The 17043-nt window shown below is 50.3% G+C and overlaps 1 protein-coding gene across 2 annotated transcripts in view; it reads right to left on the bottom strand.

Moving 5' to 3' along the window:
- Positions 1-4470: 4470 nt before the first annotated feature.
- The window catches only part of CTXND1 (cortexin domain containing 1), a 55678-nt gene continuing 43105 nt past the window's right edge, over positions 4471-17043 (bottom strand). Inside the window, exons 2-4 of one of the 2 annotated variants that reach the window (XM_038533004.1) lie at positions 14658-14740; positions 8279-8426; positions 4471-7214 (exon numbers count right to left, since the gene is read on the bottom strand). In XM_038533004.1, coding sequence (XP_038388932.1) covers positions 6973-7152 — 180 coding nt within the window. In that variant the 5' untranslated portion in view covers positions 7153-7214; positions 8279-8426; positions 14658-14740 and the 3' untranslated portion in view covers positions 4471-6972. The remainder of the gene's footprint in view (positions 7215-8278; positions 8427-14657; positions 14741-17043) is intronic. The other variant, XM_038533005.1, reaches the window with a different exon arrangement.

The raw sequence follows: 17043 nt of genomic DNA, 5'->3' as shown, positions 1-17043 counted from the left end.
AGCAGAGGCTTAAGGCGAGAGTGGAGGGCAGGAGGAGAAAGCAGCTGGGAGCAGTTGTTCTCACTCCTTCCCTTCTGGGCCAGGGTCCTGGGGTGGCTGTGTCCTGCTGTGTCCCTCTACCGATGGCTCACAGCTCCTCCGGGCACATGGCTGTGACCCTTGCTGGCTCCTGGTACTGCTGCCCCCTCCCCCAAGCAAGGGATGGCAACGGCTTCTCATTGTCATCGATTCCGAGTTACTCAATGTCCCTTAATGGTTCTTTTAGACCTGCCTACGCTGCTGAGAATAGTCCCTAAATTAAGCCCTCCTTGATGAATCCTTTGAGTGTCTGGAGTGATGATGTCTTGGGTTTCCTGGGAATACTGGGGAACGAGTCTGAGGGCTCAGGGAGATGGGAATGTTGGGGTGAGTCTGTCACGTGCAAGTGGTTCAGTCACCCCAAACCCAACCTGTCTAGGGGGCCCTGAGGATGATTCTATCACAAAGGCATTGAGAATGTGCTAGTAAGGTGGGGGGGGTCCTCCAGCATTCTTGTAGAACTCTCCCTCAGGGTGGAGACAATGATGTTCTTGCACGAAGTTTCCAGATGTCAGTGGTAATAACGGGGTCCTATGGACTGGAAGGGGCCAGGTGGTCCGGGAGACCCAATGGCGTAGGGAGGGTCTGCAGCACACAGGGATACCGTGTGGAGCTTCTAACCATCCCCAGTGGGAGACTCAGAACAGCAGCCCAACTGTAGAGGATTCAGGAGGAGACGATGCAGGGCTGTCCCCGGGAGATGTGTGTGGAAGTACATCTTTTGAAAGGTCTCGCATTTGAAGATGTTCATGTGCCAACTACATGCCCATCAGAAGACATCCAGGGCAGAGAAGGCGGTCAGTAATCCAGTGGGGATGTTGACCCCTTCCCTTATCCACTCCAGTGCTTGCTCGGTGGTGCCACCAGCTAAGCGGCCAAATGGAAGGGATATGGTGGGATATGGGGTCAGCAACACGGCCCCCCCCTCACTGAGGCTCATTTGCTCCATCATTTCTAGATATACACCCTGTCAATGAATGAGGTCAACGTCCCATCCCTGGGACTGGGCTGTGGGGACAGGCCAGCCCCTTGGGGGCAGGTTGATTGCGCTGGACCCTGTCTGTCATGGAGGGTGGTAGGAAGAGCTTCATATTCTGTATATGGGCTTGCCATCCCTGCCTCCCCAGCATTTGTAGGATGTTATTTATCTCACTGACATGACCTCCCACCAAAGGAATTGCAGCCTTGGACTCCTGCCCCAGAAGGCCTCTTGTGTACCACGTGCCTCATCACCCAGAAGCGGTTGGCATGATGGAAATTTGGAATGTCCTGTGGGAGGCTCAGTTCTGGTGGCTGACCTATAGGACGCAGTGTTTACCTTGACCCAGAGGCTGTATGGTGCCACCCTTCCCCCTAGCTGGATGATCCTGGTCTGGGAACCAAGGGATGGAGGCACAAGTGAATCCTCTGGCTGTTACACTAATAACCCACTTACAGTATTTCTGGTTTTCATCCTTGTATCCTTGGCCTTGGTGGTTTTGAGAATTCTTAGGAAAAAGAAATGCTTCCACCAGAGTACACGGTTATGGGTGTGTTAGGTTAGAAACTGAGATCCTCCTGTGGCCATTGGGTCTCCTCTGACTGGCCCAGGAGGGCAGAGAAGGGGATGACTGCACTGTTGGGGTGATCTATCCCAACAGCCAGTGGGAAGCGGGGGTGCTTCTCCACAGTGTGGGGGGCAAGGAGGATGGGTTCTGGAACCCAGAGGTTTACCGAGGAGCCATCCTACACCCCTACACCCCCATTCTGTAGGTCTGAGGTGGGGGTGTGAACTTGGATTCCTAACAAACCCCCAATGTGGCTGATACCATTATCCTAAAACCATAGTCTGAGTAGTGCCGTCCTAGGGCACCTATTCCTGCTGAGAAGGTGAGGCCTTCACACCCTCTTCCTGTGCTTTGTGGGTTGGTAGAGACTGGCAACCCAGTGAAGACAGGGCACCAGGAATCCAGATCCTTCCACGGATGAAGATATGGGACATTCTGTGAGGTAGGATACTCCACCAGCCAAGGGAACCCCAGAATAGGTAGACGGGACGTGAGTGATGCTCAAGCTGGGCCTGGTGACCAGCCACAGAAGGGAGGACTCTAGCAGCTGTGCTTTATAGCAATTGTTTATTTACTCACCCAGCGGTGGATGGGTCCGGGTGGGAGTGAGGCTACACAGCTATCGCGCCCTCCCCCGACAACATGGGGGTGGATGGAACTTTATGTTTCCCCTATGGGGGGCACATGTACACCTCTTCCCCATCCAAGCGAAGTTCATGAATGACACCATGTGCTCACAGGGGTGGGTTGTACTGGTTATGTTTCCAGGACGTTAACATATATGAGTCACTTTGCGCGGGATCCCCTGACTATGAGGTTCGGTCATTTTGGCCCATGGCAGAGCCCGAGGAGACAGTGGAGAGCTGAAGGTGAGAGATCCGGGTGTATGTTTCCCCACGTTCTCCCTGCTGCCTGTGGCGTGGGAAGGAGTCTTGACCGTCTCCCTGTGGCCACGGCTCCCGTTGGGTGACCCTCTCCCATGGTCACAGTCCTGTGGGTTCTGAGAACACTCTCCTCCTTGCCACTTCTGGCCAATCCCACGTTTCCCTCAGCCCTGCCTGACCTCTAGACATCCTTTTGCTAAGCCCTCAAACTGTGGACCACTTTGGGTGTGCCATGGCTTTCCTGCTAGGATGCGTGCTGCCTGCCTTGGTCCCGAAGAGAAGCTCCGCAGGAGGGAGGCAGAGCCTTGCTGACTGTCAAGGACGTGAGGACCTCGCGGGGAGGGCCAATATCACTGAGGCTGTCTACCCCTCTGGACACAGCCAACCTGGGTGTGGACAGAATGGCTGGAAATGGGGGTGTGGACCCTGGGAGCTCAGCAGGGGCACCTCTCCAGAGACAGCGCCCCCGGCCAGGGGGGGCCATGCAGGTTGTCCACCATAGGCGGCAGGGCCGGTCTTCGACGGTGAGTCCGGGGGGCGGAGGGGCATGGAACCACAGCAGTGGACACACAGGTCAGGCAGTTCTCCACCTGCTATTTGACCGCATGGCCAGCTCCTTTCAGACTGGGCTGGCCTCTGAGTTCTGGGACAAGGTTATGGGTGACAGAGGCCTGGGTCTTCCAATTCCATAAAAACATATGGACATTTGAGTGGTTGGAAAAAATGCAATAGAGATGCTGGGAAGTGATGCTTGGGGCTGGTGAGGCTCGTGTCCTGTCACTCCTGTCAGCCTATCTGAACACACTCAGCAGCCTCGCATCTCTGCATGCCTGTTACTCTGTCCGCTCCCGCCTATTTTTTGCTGCCACACCTGTCCTTTTCCAGACTGCGTTCCTTCACATGGCCCATCATCCAGATGCCTTTAATTGCCCCCATATACCACTACCACGGAATGCATTTTACATCAGACCTCACTGAGGGTTCGGGGGGACATGATGGGGCTGCACAGGGCATGGGGCCCTCAGCAGCCTGCAGTGGCCCCTGGATACCTTGTCTGGAAAATCCTCCACCTATTCTCTGCAGGGGGACCTGTTCTCTGGTCGAGTTTTCCCTTAACCCTTGGGCTGCAGCCAACTTCACAGACCTCTCCCCCTGCGTGCTTTCATTTCCTCTCTACCCGCTTCTGGTCTTTAAAAGTTCAGTTCGTTTCTCTTGCTGGACAGTTTGTCTCTCTGTCCACAACCCAATCTCATCTCAGCTGGCCAGGAACTGGCTGAGAGGCTCTGACCACAAAGACCACCCCCTCATCCTTAGCAGCACAGAGCAATAGCAGAAGCTCCAAATTCCCTTTAATAGGTTCAAATGCGCAGCAGGCCTCCCTCCCCAGTGAGTGTCTTAGGTGGAGGGGCTATGGTTGAAGTGTGTATTTCCCACTGTCCTGAGCAAGCTCCCAGGACTCGTGACACCTGTCTTCATCTTTCTTTGGTCTCTTGGAACACATATAATAGGGCAAATGAAAGTGATCCAAGTACTGGATGATAGGAGTCTGAATAATTGTGTACACCCACTAGATGGCATGTTCTGTTGCCACTCAAAAGATAAATAGGGGGCAGCCCGGGTGGCTCAGCGGTTTAGCACCACCTTCAGCCCAGAATGTTATCCTGGAGACCCAGGATCGAGTCCCACATTGGTCTCCCCACATGGAGCCTGCTTCTCCCTCTGCCTGTGTGTCTGCCTCTCTCTCTCTGTTTCTCATGAATAAATAAATAAAATCTTAAAAAAAAAAAGATAAATAGGAAGACCATGGCAGAAACATGCTCATGGGGTAATGTTGGGGGGGGGTATAATTTTAAATTAGATAACTGATAACATTTATAGAAAATGTATCTTGCATTTGGACAAAGATTAGAAGGGAGCATATGGATACTCAATGAAAATCACTGTTTTGTTGGAGGCTTGGATGGGGCATGATCTTTTTATTTTTCATCTTTTCTGAAATGTTATTTCCCCTTGCCACCAAAAAAACCCCAAAAAACAAAACAAACCAAAACCCTCACAAACCCAGTCCAGAGATAGGGTGGGAGATATCAGCAAATCTCAGTGTGGAAAAGAATGAAGTGGGATCACAAGATCCTCAGGGCAATGCTCCTCAAACTTGAGGGTGTCCCCAGCTGCATGGTGGCCCTTGCTAGCAGATTCCTGGGCACCGCCTCCACGGACATGGATTCTGGAGGTCTGAACTGGGCACAGGATTCTGGATTCCCAGCGAGCTCCTCACCACCACACATGTGCTTCGTTCCTCATCACAGTTTGGGTCGCACGGCCCTAGGGCACCTGCTTTTCACTCCTGAGAATTCCAGAGAATCTCCAAGTGAGGTCTTGACACCGCCCCCTTGTTCTTTGGGATCTGTTCCTAGCTGATGGGGAGTTGGTTCTGATTTACATCATAAATCCATGCTGATGAGTTTTCACAGAAGTGCTGGGTGTCTCTGAGGTAGGCTGCATAGCCAGGGCTGCTGCTGGGCCTGAGGCAACGCACGAGGTCCTTGCTCTAGATCCTTCCTGCATACAGAGTCTCCACTGCATTGGGGCTCACTGCCCCGTCCAGCTGTCCCTTTGTGCATCCCACATAGCGTGTGTGTGTGTGTGTGTGTGTGTGTGGGCAGGGGGAGACAGCTGAACAGGCCCTGGAATGTGCCTAAACAACTGTTGCCTTGTTCACTCTCAGGGGTCACCTAGTGGTAACAGGGCTCTGGAGACCCATTTCCCAGTGCCTAGGTTGGAGCTGGACCCAGGGCTGGGATGCAGGCAATGGGAAGGGAGTGCTGTGCTTTTTCACAGATGCAGGTCTCTCCTGATGGGGATGGCAGGCTGTGCCTTGGAGGGGAGGGGGTTTGGGTGGTCTAACCTCATACCATGTGCTTTCACAGATGACAATGACAATGATGTAAATGACTAGACACCGTATCCCTTGAGGTCAGGTGCTGGGAGAGGTTGCTGTGAGTATCCCTCTGGCCAGTGGTTCTGGCTGGGAGGTTTGGCCTGGGAAGTGGCCCCGGGAAGTTGAGGAAAGTTCAGGGCTCCAGGCTGTGCAGGGAGGGGCCCCCAGAACCCATGCCCCTCCTGGCTCAGACCTCTGGCTTCTCCTGGGGTGGTGGAGTCAAGGAAGGACATTGAGGTTGGTCCATGTTCCTCCATTCCATCCTCACAACAACCTTGTGAGGTAGACATGTTTCCCTCATTTTCCAGATGAGAGAATTGGGGCTCAGAGAGGCTGAGTGACTTATTTGGGGTCACATAACAGGAAGCAAATGAGCCAGGACTTGGGAGCAGTGCAATGGGTTCTGGGATCTTGCCACAAGGTCATGGATGAAGGTGATGGGGGAGGAGGGAGGCCTCGAGGGCACTCAGTATCAGCAACCTGTTCCCAGCGCCCCATATGTCCCCTCCCATCCTTTCAGCACAGGAGCCTTGCACCAAACAAGGGAGGTGGTGAAGCTTTTCCTCCCCATTGTGACAGGAGGGGACCAAGGCACGGAGAGGTGGCGGGACTTGCTCATGGCCACACGGCTTTTGAATGATTGAGGATGAGGCCCAGGACTCTCAGTCCAGTGCTCACCCTGCAGATGGAGCCTGCCCACAAGACTGCTCCATGGAATAAATTTCTGTGTAAAGAGGTCAGCCAACAATTAACTGTGTGGCCAGAGGAGACACTGCTGGAGCCGTGACCTCCCCGCCTGCTGGAATCCCCTGCAGCCGCTGGGATGATGGGTAGGCGATGCGACAGGAAGGCGTCCATGCTCTAAGAGGAGGTGGTGCAACATCGTGCATACGGTACGAATAGGACTATTTAAAAAGATACGTGTAAAAAAGCTTGGGAGAAATATATCAAAATGGCGGCTTTTGGGAGGTGGGATTATAAGTGTTATTTCCACTTTTCCTTCTATTTTTCTGTATTTTTCCCAATTCCCAAAATGCACATTTCATTCATGACAGGAAAAATAGACCCCTCTCTGTTTTAGTTTTAAAAATACTGCTGGGAAGCAGCCCCATGCCTTATGTGAAGTTGGTGAGGCCTTGGCCTTCACCACCGTTCCCTGGAGGCCCAATGGGGACATCTGTGCCCCAAGCTGCTGGGGCTCATGCGCGTGTGGCTTTGCCCTGTCAGGGCAGAGCGTGTCATCACATGGAGGGCACTATGGCGTGACGATGGGTGTCTGCCCCGGGTCCTGTCCCGGCAGGTGCCCAGGAGCCAGGGCACAGGGCCACCCCCCAGTCCCACGGAGACTCCCCAGCCTGGACCAGCCTCTGGACTCCGGGGCCAGCGCTCTCATCTCCAGGCTGGGCCCCGCTGAGCCCCCGCAGGTGGGGGCCCAGTGAACCTCCTCCGTCTGGGGCCAGGTCCACCCCCAGCTGCGTGGGCCGGCAGCCAGGGGACACAGAGGTCCCCCCACACCCGCACCTCAGTCATCCAGGTGCTGCTCCTCCCAGGTGGACGTGGGAATGGCGCTGTAGGGGTCCATGATGACCTTGGCGCAGCGAATGATCATCACCACGAGGAAGAGGCAGAGGAAGACGAAGCAGGCCAGGGTCAGCCCTTTGTCCACGTCGACATAGACGGGCTCGGGCGTGGGCTCCTCCATGTCGGGGCTGCGGCCGCGGGCTCCTCGTGCAGCCGGGGGCTGACCGGTACCATCTTCCACCCCTGCGGAGAGCCGGGGCGGTGGGGAGGCAGGGCCGGCCCGGGCTGGGGACACGGGCCCCTCCTGAGCGTAAGGACGGGCCACGGACGCAGGCGTCCTTTCAGGGACCCGGCCCTGAACCTCGGGGCCAAGCCCCGCGGAGGCCTCCTGGGCAGGGGGAGAGGTGACAGGGTGCTGGCAGGGGTGGGCCTGGGGTGCAGGTGGGGCGTGTGGGGAGCGGGCTCTGCACTGCGTCCACTGCCCGACACCCTCAGGACGGACAGCATCCTGATGCTCTCGACTGTGCCAGGCCGCTGCCCGAGGGTGAGCAGGGAGCCCTAACGGGTGGGGTCATTGGCACGTTCGTGAAACGAGCAGAAGCCCTACTTGGGACAGCACGTGTGGACAGCTGCAGGGGCTCCGCTGTCACTGCCGGGGGCGGGGGGGGGAGTGGAGGGTCTGCATCCCGTCCCCACGCCGCCTCCCCAGGGACTTGTGAGCAGGGCTTGAAGGCACAGGTGTGGCAGGAGGATGGGTGAGGGCAGCCACAGGGGCCCCGTCCCAGCCCGGCAGGGACCTGTAAGACCCTGCAGTGACTCCGTGGGTCCCGCCTGCACCTCCCTGCTGAGGGCAGCGACAACACGCAGGCACCAGGCCACATGGGGGGGTGAGGTGGCCTTACGGTCCTTGTGGCCTCTGGCCCCAGGGCCGGTGAGGCCATGCTCTGCTAGGATCCAGGAGCCACCTGCAGCAGGACTCGCCCTACACGTGACACCAGCACCTCACCCCCGATTCCTCTGAGCACTAACTGTGGTTGTACCTTCACATCGCTGTGTCATCTCCTCATCAGTGGAGGGACTGAGCCACAGATGGAGGGAGTGACTCCCGCTCAGCCTCCGCCTGCCTCTCCCTCCGCTGCCGGGGGGCCAGGTGGGCTCCGTCCCCTCCCCCCGCCCCCCGGCCTTCAGGAGGACGTGGAGGCCAGCTTCAGGTGGGCAGGTCCGGACACATCCATAACCACCAGCGACCATGCTCCCCCCTGGCCTGGACCTTGCCTGCCTCCCCACCCCTGCCTGGGGGCACTGACCTGCAGTCGGAGTGGTCACCAGGTCACAAGGGCCACTGGGAGGATATGCACTCTGGGTCGGGCCACCCCGGGAGGTCAGGCCAGAGGCTGGACATCACCACAGCTGAGAGCTGTTCACGCTGACAGCAGGCCCCTGCATGGGCAGCCACTGAAACAGAACAGGACAGATGGCCCTAGATGCTGTCAGGCTGGCAGGAAGGACCAGCTTGGGGGCTCCTCCCTGGGCTTGGCGGAGGGGCCCAAACACTTTGTTCCAATGCTGGTTTTTCTTTCCTTCTTTCTTTTACAAATGATAGTGCCTTAAAAATTTTTTTTGTAAAATATACATAACATTTGCCATAGTGACCACTGTGACATGTCCAGGTCAGTGGCATTGAGGACGTTCACGCGGCTATGCAACCATCCCCACCATCCATCTCCAGAACTCTTCATCCTGCAAAACAGAAGCTCAGTCCCTGTTAAACCACCAGGCCCTGGCCCCACCGTCTCCTTTCTGCTCTATGAACTTGACTCCTCCCAGGACCTCACATGCACAGAATCCTACAGAATTTGTCCTTTTGTGACTGGCTGACTTCACTGAGCACAGTGTCCTCTGGATGCATCCACACTGTAGCAGGGGTCAGGATTTCCCTCCTTGGTAAGGCTGAGTCGTGTTCCAACGCATGCGTGTGCCACGGGTGTTTACCCATTCCCCTGTACATGGAGGATTGGGTTGTCTCCATGCCCTGCTGCTGTGGACAATGCTTCTCTGAATATGAGTGTACAAATATCTCGAAACCCTGCTTCAATTCCTTTGGGAATATATATCTGGAAGCCACATTGCTGGATCAGTGTTATTCTATTTTTAATTTTTTGAGGACTAATTTTTTTAAAGATTTTATTTATTTGAGAGAGTGAGACAGAGATAGCATGAGCCCGGGGGAGAGAGAGAGGGAGACTCCCTGCTGAGCGAGCAGCTTGATGTGGGGCTCCATCCCAGGACCCCAAGATCATGACCTGAGCCAAAGGCAGACACTTAGCCAACCGAGCCACCCAGCTGCCTTGAGGACTAAACGTAACATTTTTGTACAAGTACTTGTACACAGTTCAAAATTCAAAAAGCACAAGGAGAAAGGAGTGAAAACTTCCTCCACCCCCAGTAATCCAGCTCATCTGTGGAGAGACAGCTGTTCCAAGCAGAGCCTCGTACATCCTTTTGATCTGAAGGTATATTCTCTGCACATATGAGAAAATACGGATGCTTATGTATTTGTTATTTACACAAATGCAAGTCTGTTATACAAACTGTTCTACGTCTTACTTTTTTTTTTACCGTTCTTTTTTGCCGATTAGACATTTAGATGGTTTCTCGTCTTTTGTTTATCATGCAACAATGGGAATATGTCCAAAAGCTATGTCGTTTTGCACGTCTGAGTACATCTGTAAATTAAATTTTGTCAGGTGCAATTGCCATCCTTAAGGATATATCCAAATTAGAATTCAAATGGATATAGAAGTCTATACCTAGAAGTCTGTGCCTGTGTAAACTTCTACTGTTGTCCTACAACCTTGAAAACTGTTATCAAGTTCTTCAATTTTTCCCAATTTGGGGGAAAATGTTATCCAGAGATATTTTTTCCCTAGGTTGAAAAAAAAATATACAGTGAACATAGATATATTTACCACTCACGCTCTACAGTTGTTAACATTTTGCTATATTTATTTTATTTCATTTTATTCCATTTTATCCATCTATACATCCTTCTTATTTTTTGGATGCAGTTCAAAGAAAGAGGGAGGTATTAGCATACTTAAAGCACCTCAGCATGCATATCATTAATTAGAATTCAATACTTGTTTATAGCTTTTTGAAAAGTGAAACTCACCTACAGTGAAATGCATGAATCTTAAGTGTGTCATTCTTGAGATCTGACAGGTGCATGTGCCTTTGTAACTCTTGGGAGTATTTTTATTGTTCATTTCTGCTAGTGACTGAGGTTAAACATCTTAAGATCCATTTGTATTTCCTTTTTGTGAAGGAAAAAGGTCAGTTTATTTCTTTTATCTATTTTTCTATTGGAATTTTGTTCTCTTTTGTGACTTTGGAAGCAGAGTGTTGAGATAAATATATGGATTTTTATTTGTTCATCTGATTTTTATTTTCCTCTGTTTGTGATTTTTTTTCTTTATCCCTGATTCCTGCTCCTAGTTCTTCCTCTTTTACCACCTGATTTTAGTCATTGGTATTAGCTCTCTGATTGTTGCGTTGCTCTTTTACATGTGCTTACATTTCTATAATTTGAATTGTCAATGTTAAGTATCTTTTTATTCCCAGCTATTACACATGAAGAAATTAGAGAACTTGTTCTAATTTCCACCTTTCCCCCCATTCTTTACATTTTAGTTGGTTCTGTTATTTTCCGGTGGTGAAATTACATCACATTTACATATTGTTTTAATCTCAATTTTCAGGGATCCCTGGGTGGTTCAGTGGTTTAGTGCCTGCCTTTGGCCCAGAGCATGATCCTGGAGTCCTGGGATCGAGTCCTGCATCGGGCTCCCTGCATGGAGCCTGCTTCTCCCTCTGCCTGTGTCTCTGCCTCTCTCTCTCTCTCTCTCTCTGTCTCTCATGAATAAATAAATAAAATATTTTTTTTAAAAAGTTGTTTAAAAAGAAATCTCAATTTTCCAGTGAGACACATTCAGTGTCCACATAGTCCTTCCGCTGGGGTTTTCCTGGCAGCTGGGATGTTCTCCAGCATGACTTTTGAGAAAGAAGGCCTCAAGGGAAGAATATTCCCCGAAGTCTCACCTGTTGGCTTCTTTGAAAATAATATACCTTTTTCTCTGACTGCCTTAAAGATTTCTCTTTGTCTTTGCTTTACTGCAGATGAGCCTGGGTGTGGTCTTCCCTGTATTTTCCTATGTAGTATTTGTACTCCTCCTTCCATCTCACTTCATGTCTCATCAATTTTTGAAAACTTTTGGCCCTTCCCCTCGTCAAATGTTCATTTGTCCTTTTCTCTCACTTACCCTTTCTGGCTCTCCAAATACACATAGACTTTTTCATTATGTTGATCTGTCTCTAATGCTTTATTCCTGTATTTTTTCTTCTCATGCTGTGGTTTGAATACTTTCTTCTGAAGCAACTTCCAGTCCATTCACCTTTTCTTCTGCTCTGTCCAGTTAGCTGTTAATTTAGCTATTCAAATTTCCATTTAAACCATACTTTTCAGTTGTGTAATTTCCCTTGGATCCTTTAAAAAAATTTCTAGCTCTCCAGTGAAACTTTCAACCTTGTTACCTATTTCCTTAAACATATTAATCACAATTTTTTATTTTTAAATTTTTTTAAGATTTAATTTTATTTTTTTAAAGATTTTATTTATTTATTCATAGAGACACACACAGAGAGAGAGAGAGAGAGAGAGGCAGAGACACAGGCAGAGGGAGAAGTAGGCTCCATGCAGGAAGCCTGATGTGGGACTCGATCCCGGGTCTCCAGGATCATACCCCCGGCTGCAGGCAGCGCCAAACCGCTGTGCCACCAGGGCTGCCCTAATCACAATTTTTTAAAGACCATATTTGACAACTCTAATGTTTGGGTCATCTGTGGATCTGCTTCTATTGTTTATTTTTTCTTTTGGTTCAATTTTTTTTTTTTAAGATTTTATCTATTCATTCATGAGAGACACAGGAAGAGAGAGAGGCAGAGACACAGGCAGAGGGAGAAGCAGGCTCCATGCAGGGAGCCTGATGTGGGACTTGCTCCCTGGTCCCCAGGATCACGTCCTGGACTGAAGGCAGGCACTAAACCACTGAGCCACCCAGGGATACCCTCAATTTCTTGATATATCTGATAAAACTTTCACTGGGATATCAAGCATTGATATGAACAATGCTTGACTCTGGATGACATTATTCTTATTCTTTGGCAGAGTGGGTTCAGTGCCTGCTCTGGTAAGCAGCTAGAATTTAGGCAGGTGAGCTAATCCAATAGAGGACTGAGCTCACTTGAAGCAGGGTTTACTTCTTGTTAACCAGGCTAGTGACCACTTCTGCTTTGACAAAACTCTATGATCTTGTGCTTCAAGATTCTGAATCGAGAACCTGGAGTGTTTCCTTCGGCTGTTTCTTCTTGGCATGTCTTGAATTCAAGTTTTTCTCTTCAATGCGTTGAGACAGATGAAAACTGGGTGAGGCAAACTATCCAGAATTATTCAGCAACTGATATTTGAATCTCCACAAGAGCATGAACTCTAATAACACTGGCCATTAGCTAATGGCACTAATGATTACATGGAAGCCCAGACCTAGGCCTGAGGACATATGTGTTTGATCAAAGTTCTCCTGTTTCTTTGCTCAGGGATTTTGAAAGCTGTTCATTGCAGCATTGTTGTAACAGTAAAAAAAACTGAGAACAAACTGAGTGTCAGTTTTGTAGTGGTTAAAGCTGCCATGATATAAATCTGTGTCATGGAATACTGTGAGGCCATTAAAAAGAAACATACACGTGTGCACACAAACGAGGTCAAAGAAATGTTCTTAAGTGGAAAAGTTGAGGAACAATAAATATGATATGATTTTTACAAAATAAAAAGAGCTTTTGGGCGTGCCTGGGTGATGCAGTCAAACATCTGAGTCTTGGTATCAGCTCAGGTTCGTGATCTCAGGGTCCTGAGATTGAGGCCCGAGTCTAGCTCCACACTCAGCGGAGAGGCTACTTGAGAGTCTGTCTCCCTCTCTCCTCCCACTCATGCTATCACTCTTTCTCTCTCTCATATAAATAAATAAATCTTAAAAAGAACTTTTAAATATCAGTATGTACACACACTTGTTTAGGGGTGGGAGGTTAGGGCCCTACTCACTGCTAGATTGAGACCTGCTTCTGCTTTAATTGGGAGATTTAAGAAAAGGGTAAGCAATATTATTATAAGTGTCTACATTTCCATCATGCAGAATTTGTTTTTTTTTTTAAGTTTATTTATTTATTTATGATAGTCACACACACAGAGAGAGGGGCAGAGACACAGGCAGAGGGAGAAGCAGGCTCCATGCACCGGGAGCCCGACGTGGGATTCGATCCCGGGTCTCCAGGATCACGCCCTGGGCCAAAGGCAGGCGCCAAACCGCTGCACCACCCAGGAATCCCCAGAATTTGTAACTATCACCTAATCGTATTTGCTTTTCCTTTTTGTTTCCATCAATATATTCCTCTCTTGTAACCACTAACCTACAGAGTCATCTCCTCTCACCCTATCTAGCAGTAACACCATCCTGAGTGTGGTATGCAGTTTCCATTCTGGGCATCCATGGAAATCCTAGGGTTCCTTGAACCATACTTTGAAAACACATTCAGGGACACCTGGGTGGCTCAGTGGTTGAGCATCTGCCTTCGGCTCAGGGCGTGATCCCAGAGTCCCAGGATCAAGTTTCACAGTGGGCTCCCTGCAGGGAACCTGCTTCTCCCTCTGCCTATGTCTCTGCTTCCCTCCCTCCCTCCCTCTCTTGCTCCCCCCCTCCCTCCCTCCCTCCCTCTCTCCCTCCCTCCCTCTCTCTCTCTCTCTTTCTCTGTGTGTGTCTCTAATGAAGAAATAAATAAAATCTTAAAAAAAAAAAAAAGAAAACATGTCCACTTCACAGACAAAGAGACCGGAATATAGGGAGAAGATGGAGTTTTCTCAGGATCTCAGAGCAATGGAATAGCTGAGTTGGGAGCAAACCCATCTTTCTGACCCTGGCCACAGGCCTTGTGGTACTGATGCCTCATGGTTGCTGGTGGCTCTTGAGGAAGGCTGAATGTGCTGGAGTGGCACAGCAGGACTCTGGCCTCTGAAATCCCAGGCCCAGGGTCTGACTTAAGTTATTAATGATACCCTGCACAGACTGTAGAGGTCAGGCCTCAGAGAGAGAGACTTTTGATCACCCCTGTCTTGTCTGGGGCCAGGATTGGGCTCTATAACCTTGGAATAGGCTCCAGAAGAAGATTATCAGTGTTTTCTGGATCCTTCCGGCTGGGAGGAATGCCAAGGATGCAGACTCAAAAAAAACAGATTCAACTTTCCGCCCTCCAGATGGAGTGTGCTCATTAACCTTAATTACCGGGCAGACACAAGTGCCATCCAGCTCTGTTTCAGAGTGAGGACACAACACCCGGGAGAGATAGTAACCCAGAACTCAGCTGCCTTTCCCAGGGAGCTGAGGGACTGGCCTTCCTGAAGGCCCGCTCAGGGCTCGCCAACATAGCTGAACTGTCCTTCAGCATGGGGCCTGCACGAGCTGGGGGCTCCATCTGCCACCTTCCTGGGGAGACTGGAGGTGAGCCTGTTTCAGAGGCAGGGACTCTGGCCAGTGAATGACCCCAAGGGGACTGGCTGCTGGACTACCTCAGCATACTCACCAGAGCCTGCAGTGTTAGGGTTCAGGTATAGCAGATCCAAATGGAGAAGAGTCCTGCCAAATGCCACAATTCAAATATAGAGCCTGGGAAGAAGTATATAAGTCAGGGTTTTCGGGAAAAACTAGCAATAAGTGTACACAAATATAGGATCTAAGTATAAATCTGTGTCCTTCTTCAGGGCTGGGGGTGGGAGGCCCAGATCCTTGATTTTATGCTGATATATTTGTTTCTGTCCATACATGTGTCTCCGTCTGCTAGGGGTGGCTTATGCAACAAGAGTGTCTGTCAACGTCTCAGTTCTGGAGGCTGGAAGTCTGGGTTAGGATCTGGCAGGGTTTATTTTCGGTGAGGGCTCTCTTCCTGGAGTCCCCACGGTCACCTTCTCACCATGACCTTGCCTCAATGTGCGTGCATGCAAAGAGGGAGAGGTTGCTCTCTCTTCTTCTTTTTATAAAGTCACCAATCTATTCAGAATAAGACCCTGACCTTTGTCACTGCATCTGACCTCCTAAAATCCCTCTCCCCAAATACAATCACACTGGGTGTCAGGATATCAATAAATGAATTGGGGGGGGCATAATTCAGTCTGCGGCAATGTGTGAGTTCCTCAAGGGAAGGGCCCACGTCTGCCGGAGGGGCAGAGCGATCTGGAGCCAGGCCAGGCTCACACTGTGTGGGCACACAGGCAATGTTGAGAGGATGAGGACCGGTGCTTGGCCATGGCCATCCAGACACCACTAGTCAGAAGACGAGATGATTGAAAAAACAATGCCGCTTGTTATTGTGGGGATAAACTTGAGGCTGTACCGACGCAGTGAACCCACCCAGAAAACAAAGACCAGAGCTGGTCACGAGCCATCGTCAGCCGGTTCTATAAATAGTAGCGGAGCCATTATGAAAGGTGACCTGTCAGAATCACTTCCCCGGATAGCAGATGGGTTAAGTGGATGGTGTTTGCTCAGGACAGAGAAGTTATCCAGTGTTTTAACCTCACACCAGTCACATTGTCCTGTGGGACTGCACTTGGTGGCCTCGCTCATCCGTCAGGGTAATTAGCATGCTGGTCAGTGTATGTTCAGAGATGATTAAGATCGTGACATCTACCAGGACTGGAGAGAGGTGTGGAGGGGATGGTATTCATGGAATACTGTAGTTAGGACTTGTCTTCCAATATTTAAACCTCTCTTATAGCTAAAGAACCTTCCAGAGCAAAGAGGCAGAAAGAAGCAACACCACTTTGGATAAAAGGGAAGAGGATGTGTCTGCCACGAGAGCGCATCATCACTGTGCCATGCTTGTGCAACCCATCGGACAATCTGCCTTCTCATTCTAGAATAGATGCTGATGCTGCCAGTATCACTGGGATCTCCTTGGACTCCCTTAACCAGTCAGTGTGCACACTTCCCAGCCTCTGCATGTTTTGCTCCTAGCAGCTCACATCTAACAGTTCCTTAGACAGCCCTTGGGTCACTGCAGCTGCCCCATTCATGCAAGCAGGGAGCTGGAAGTGCCTGGGAGTTCATGCCACTTGTGCCCTCCAGGACTCTTAGCCCATCCAGATTGAAGAAGATGCTGCCATTGGGAGACTCACCATCAGGAAATTAGGTGCTAACAGAAGGCCAGGGATGAGACTAGAGAGATGAGATGTGTTGCTCATGGATCCTGCCAGCAACCACCTCAGCAGAAGCCAGGGATAGAAATGAGATTATCCAAGAAAGACCTTTGGAAGACTCTCTCATCAAATGGAGTGCATCCCTGTGACACACATGGGCAACACACAATAGTTCTGAGATTGTTATACTGGTAGAAACACTGCCCATGGCGTCTGAAAGGGACAGAGAAGATAGGATGAAAGAAGGCTGCTGGGTTCTCAGAATTCTGTAGCAGAACACAGGCTGATGGGAATGATTGCCATAAACATGTCCTGCCCTTCAGGAACATGAAAGAATGACTCTCCATGCAACAGCTTTGGCCCAGGGGACAGAGATATGGGTATAGAGGGTGAAGCCTTGAACCCCAGATTATTCCCAGGCCTTGAAAATGAATGGAGTTTTTCTGGTGGAATTTTGGAATTGCATGGGACTGATGACTCCTTTTTTTCCTTATTTTTTTCTCTTTTGAAATGGGAATGTGTGTAACTATTTTTTTTTAAGATTTTATTTATTTATCATGAGAGACACAGAGAGAGGCAGAGACCTAGGCAGAGGGAGAAGCAGCCTCCCTGCGGGGAGCCCAATGTGGGACTTGATCCCAGGACCCAAGGATCATGACCTGAGCCAAAGGCAGACGCTCAACCACTGAGCCACCCAGGCGTCCCATGTGTGTAACTATTGTCCTATGCCTGTCCCATCACTGTATTTTTGGAGTAGATAACTCCTTTTCCACG

Source organism: Canis lupus, chromosome 3 (assembly GCF_011100685.1).
Source record: "Canis lupus familiaris isolate Mischka breed German Shepherd chromosome 3, alternate assembly UU_Cfam_GSD_1.0, whole genome shotgun sequence".
NCBI lineage: Eukaryota > Metazoa > Chordata > Mammalia > Carnivora > Canidae > Canis > Canis lupus.
The sequence above is the reverse complement of the archived record's forward strand: the minus strand, read 5'-3'. Positions and strand labels throughout refer to the sequence as shown.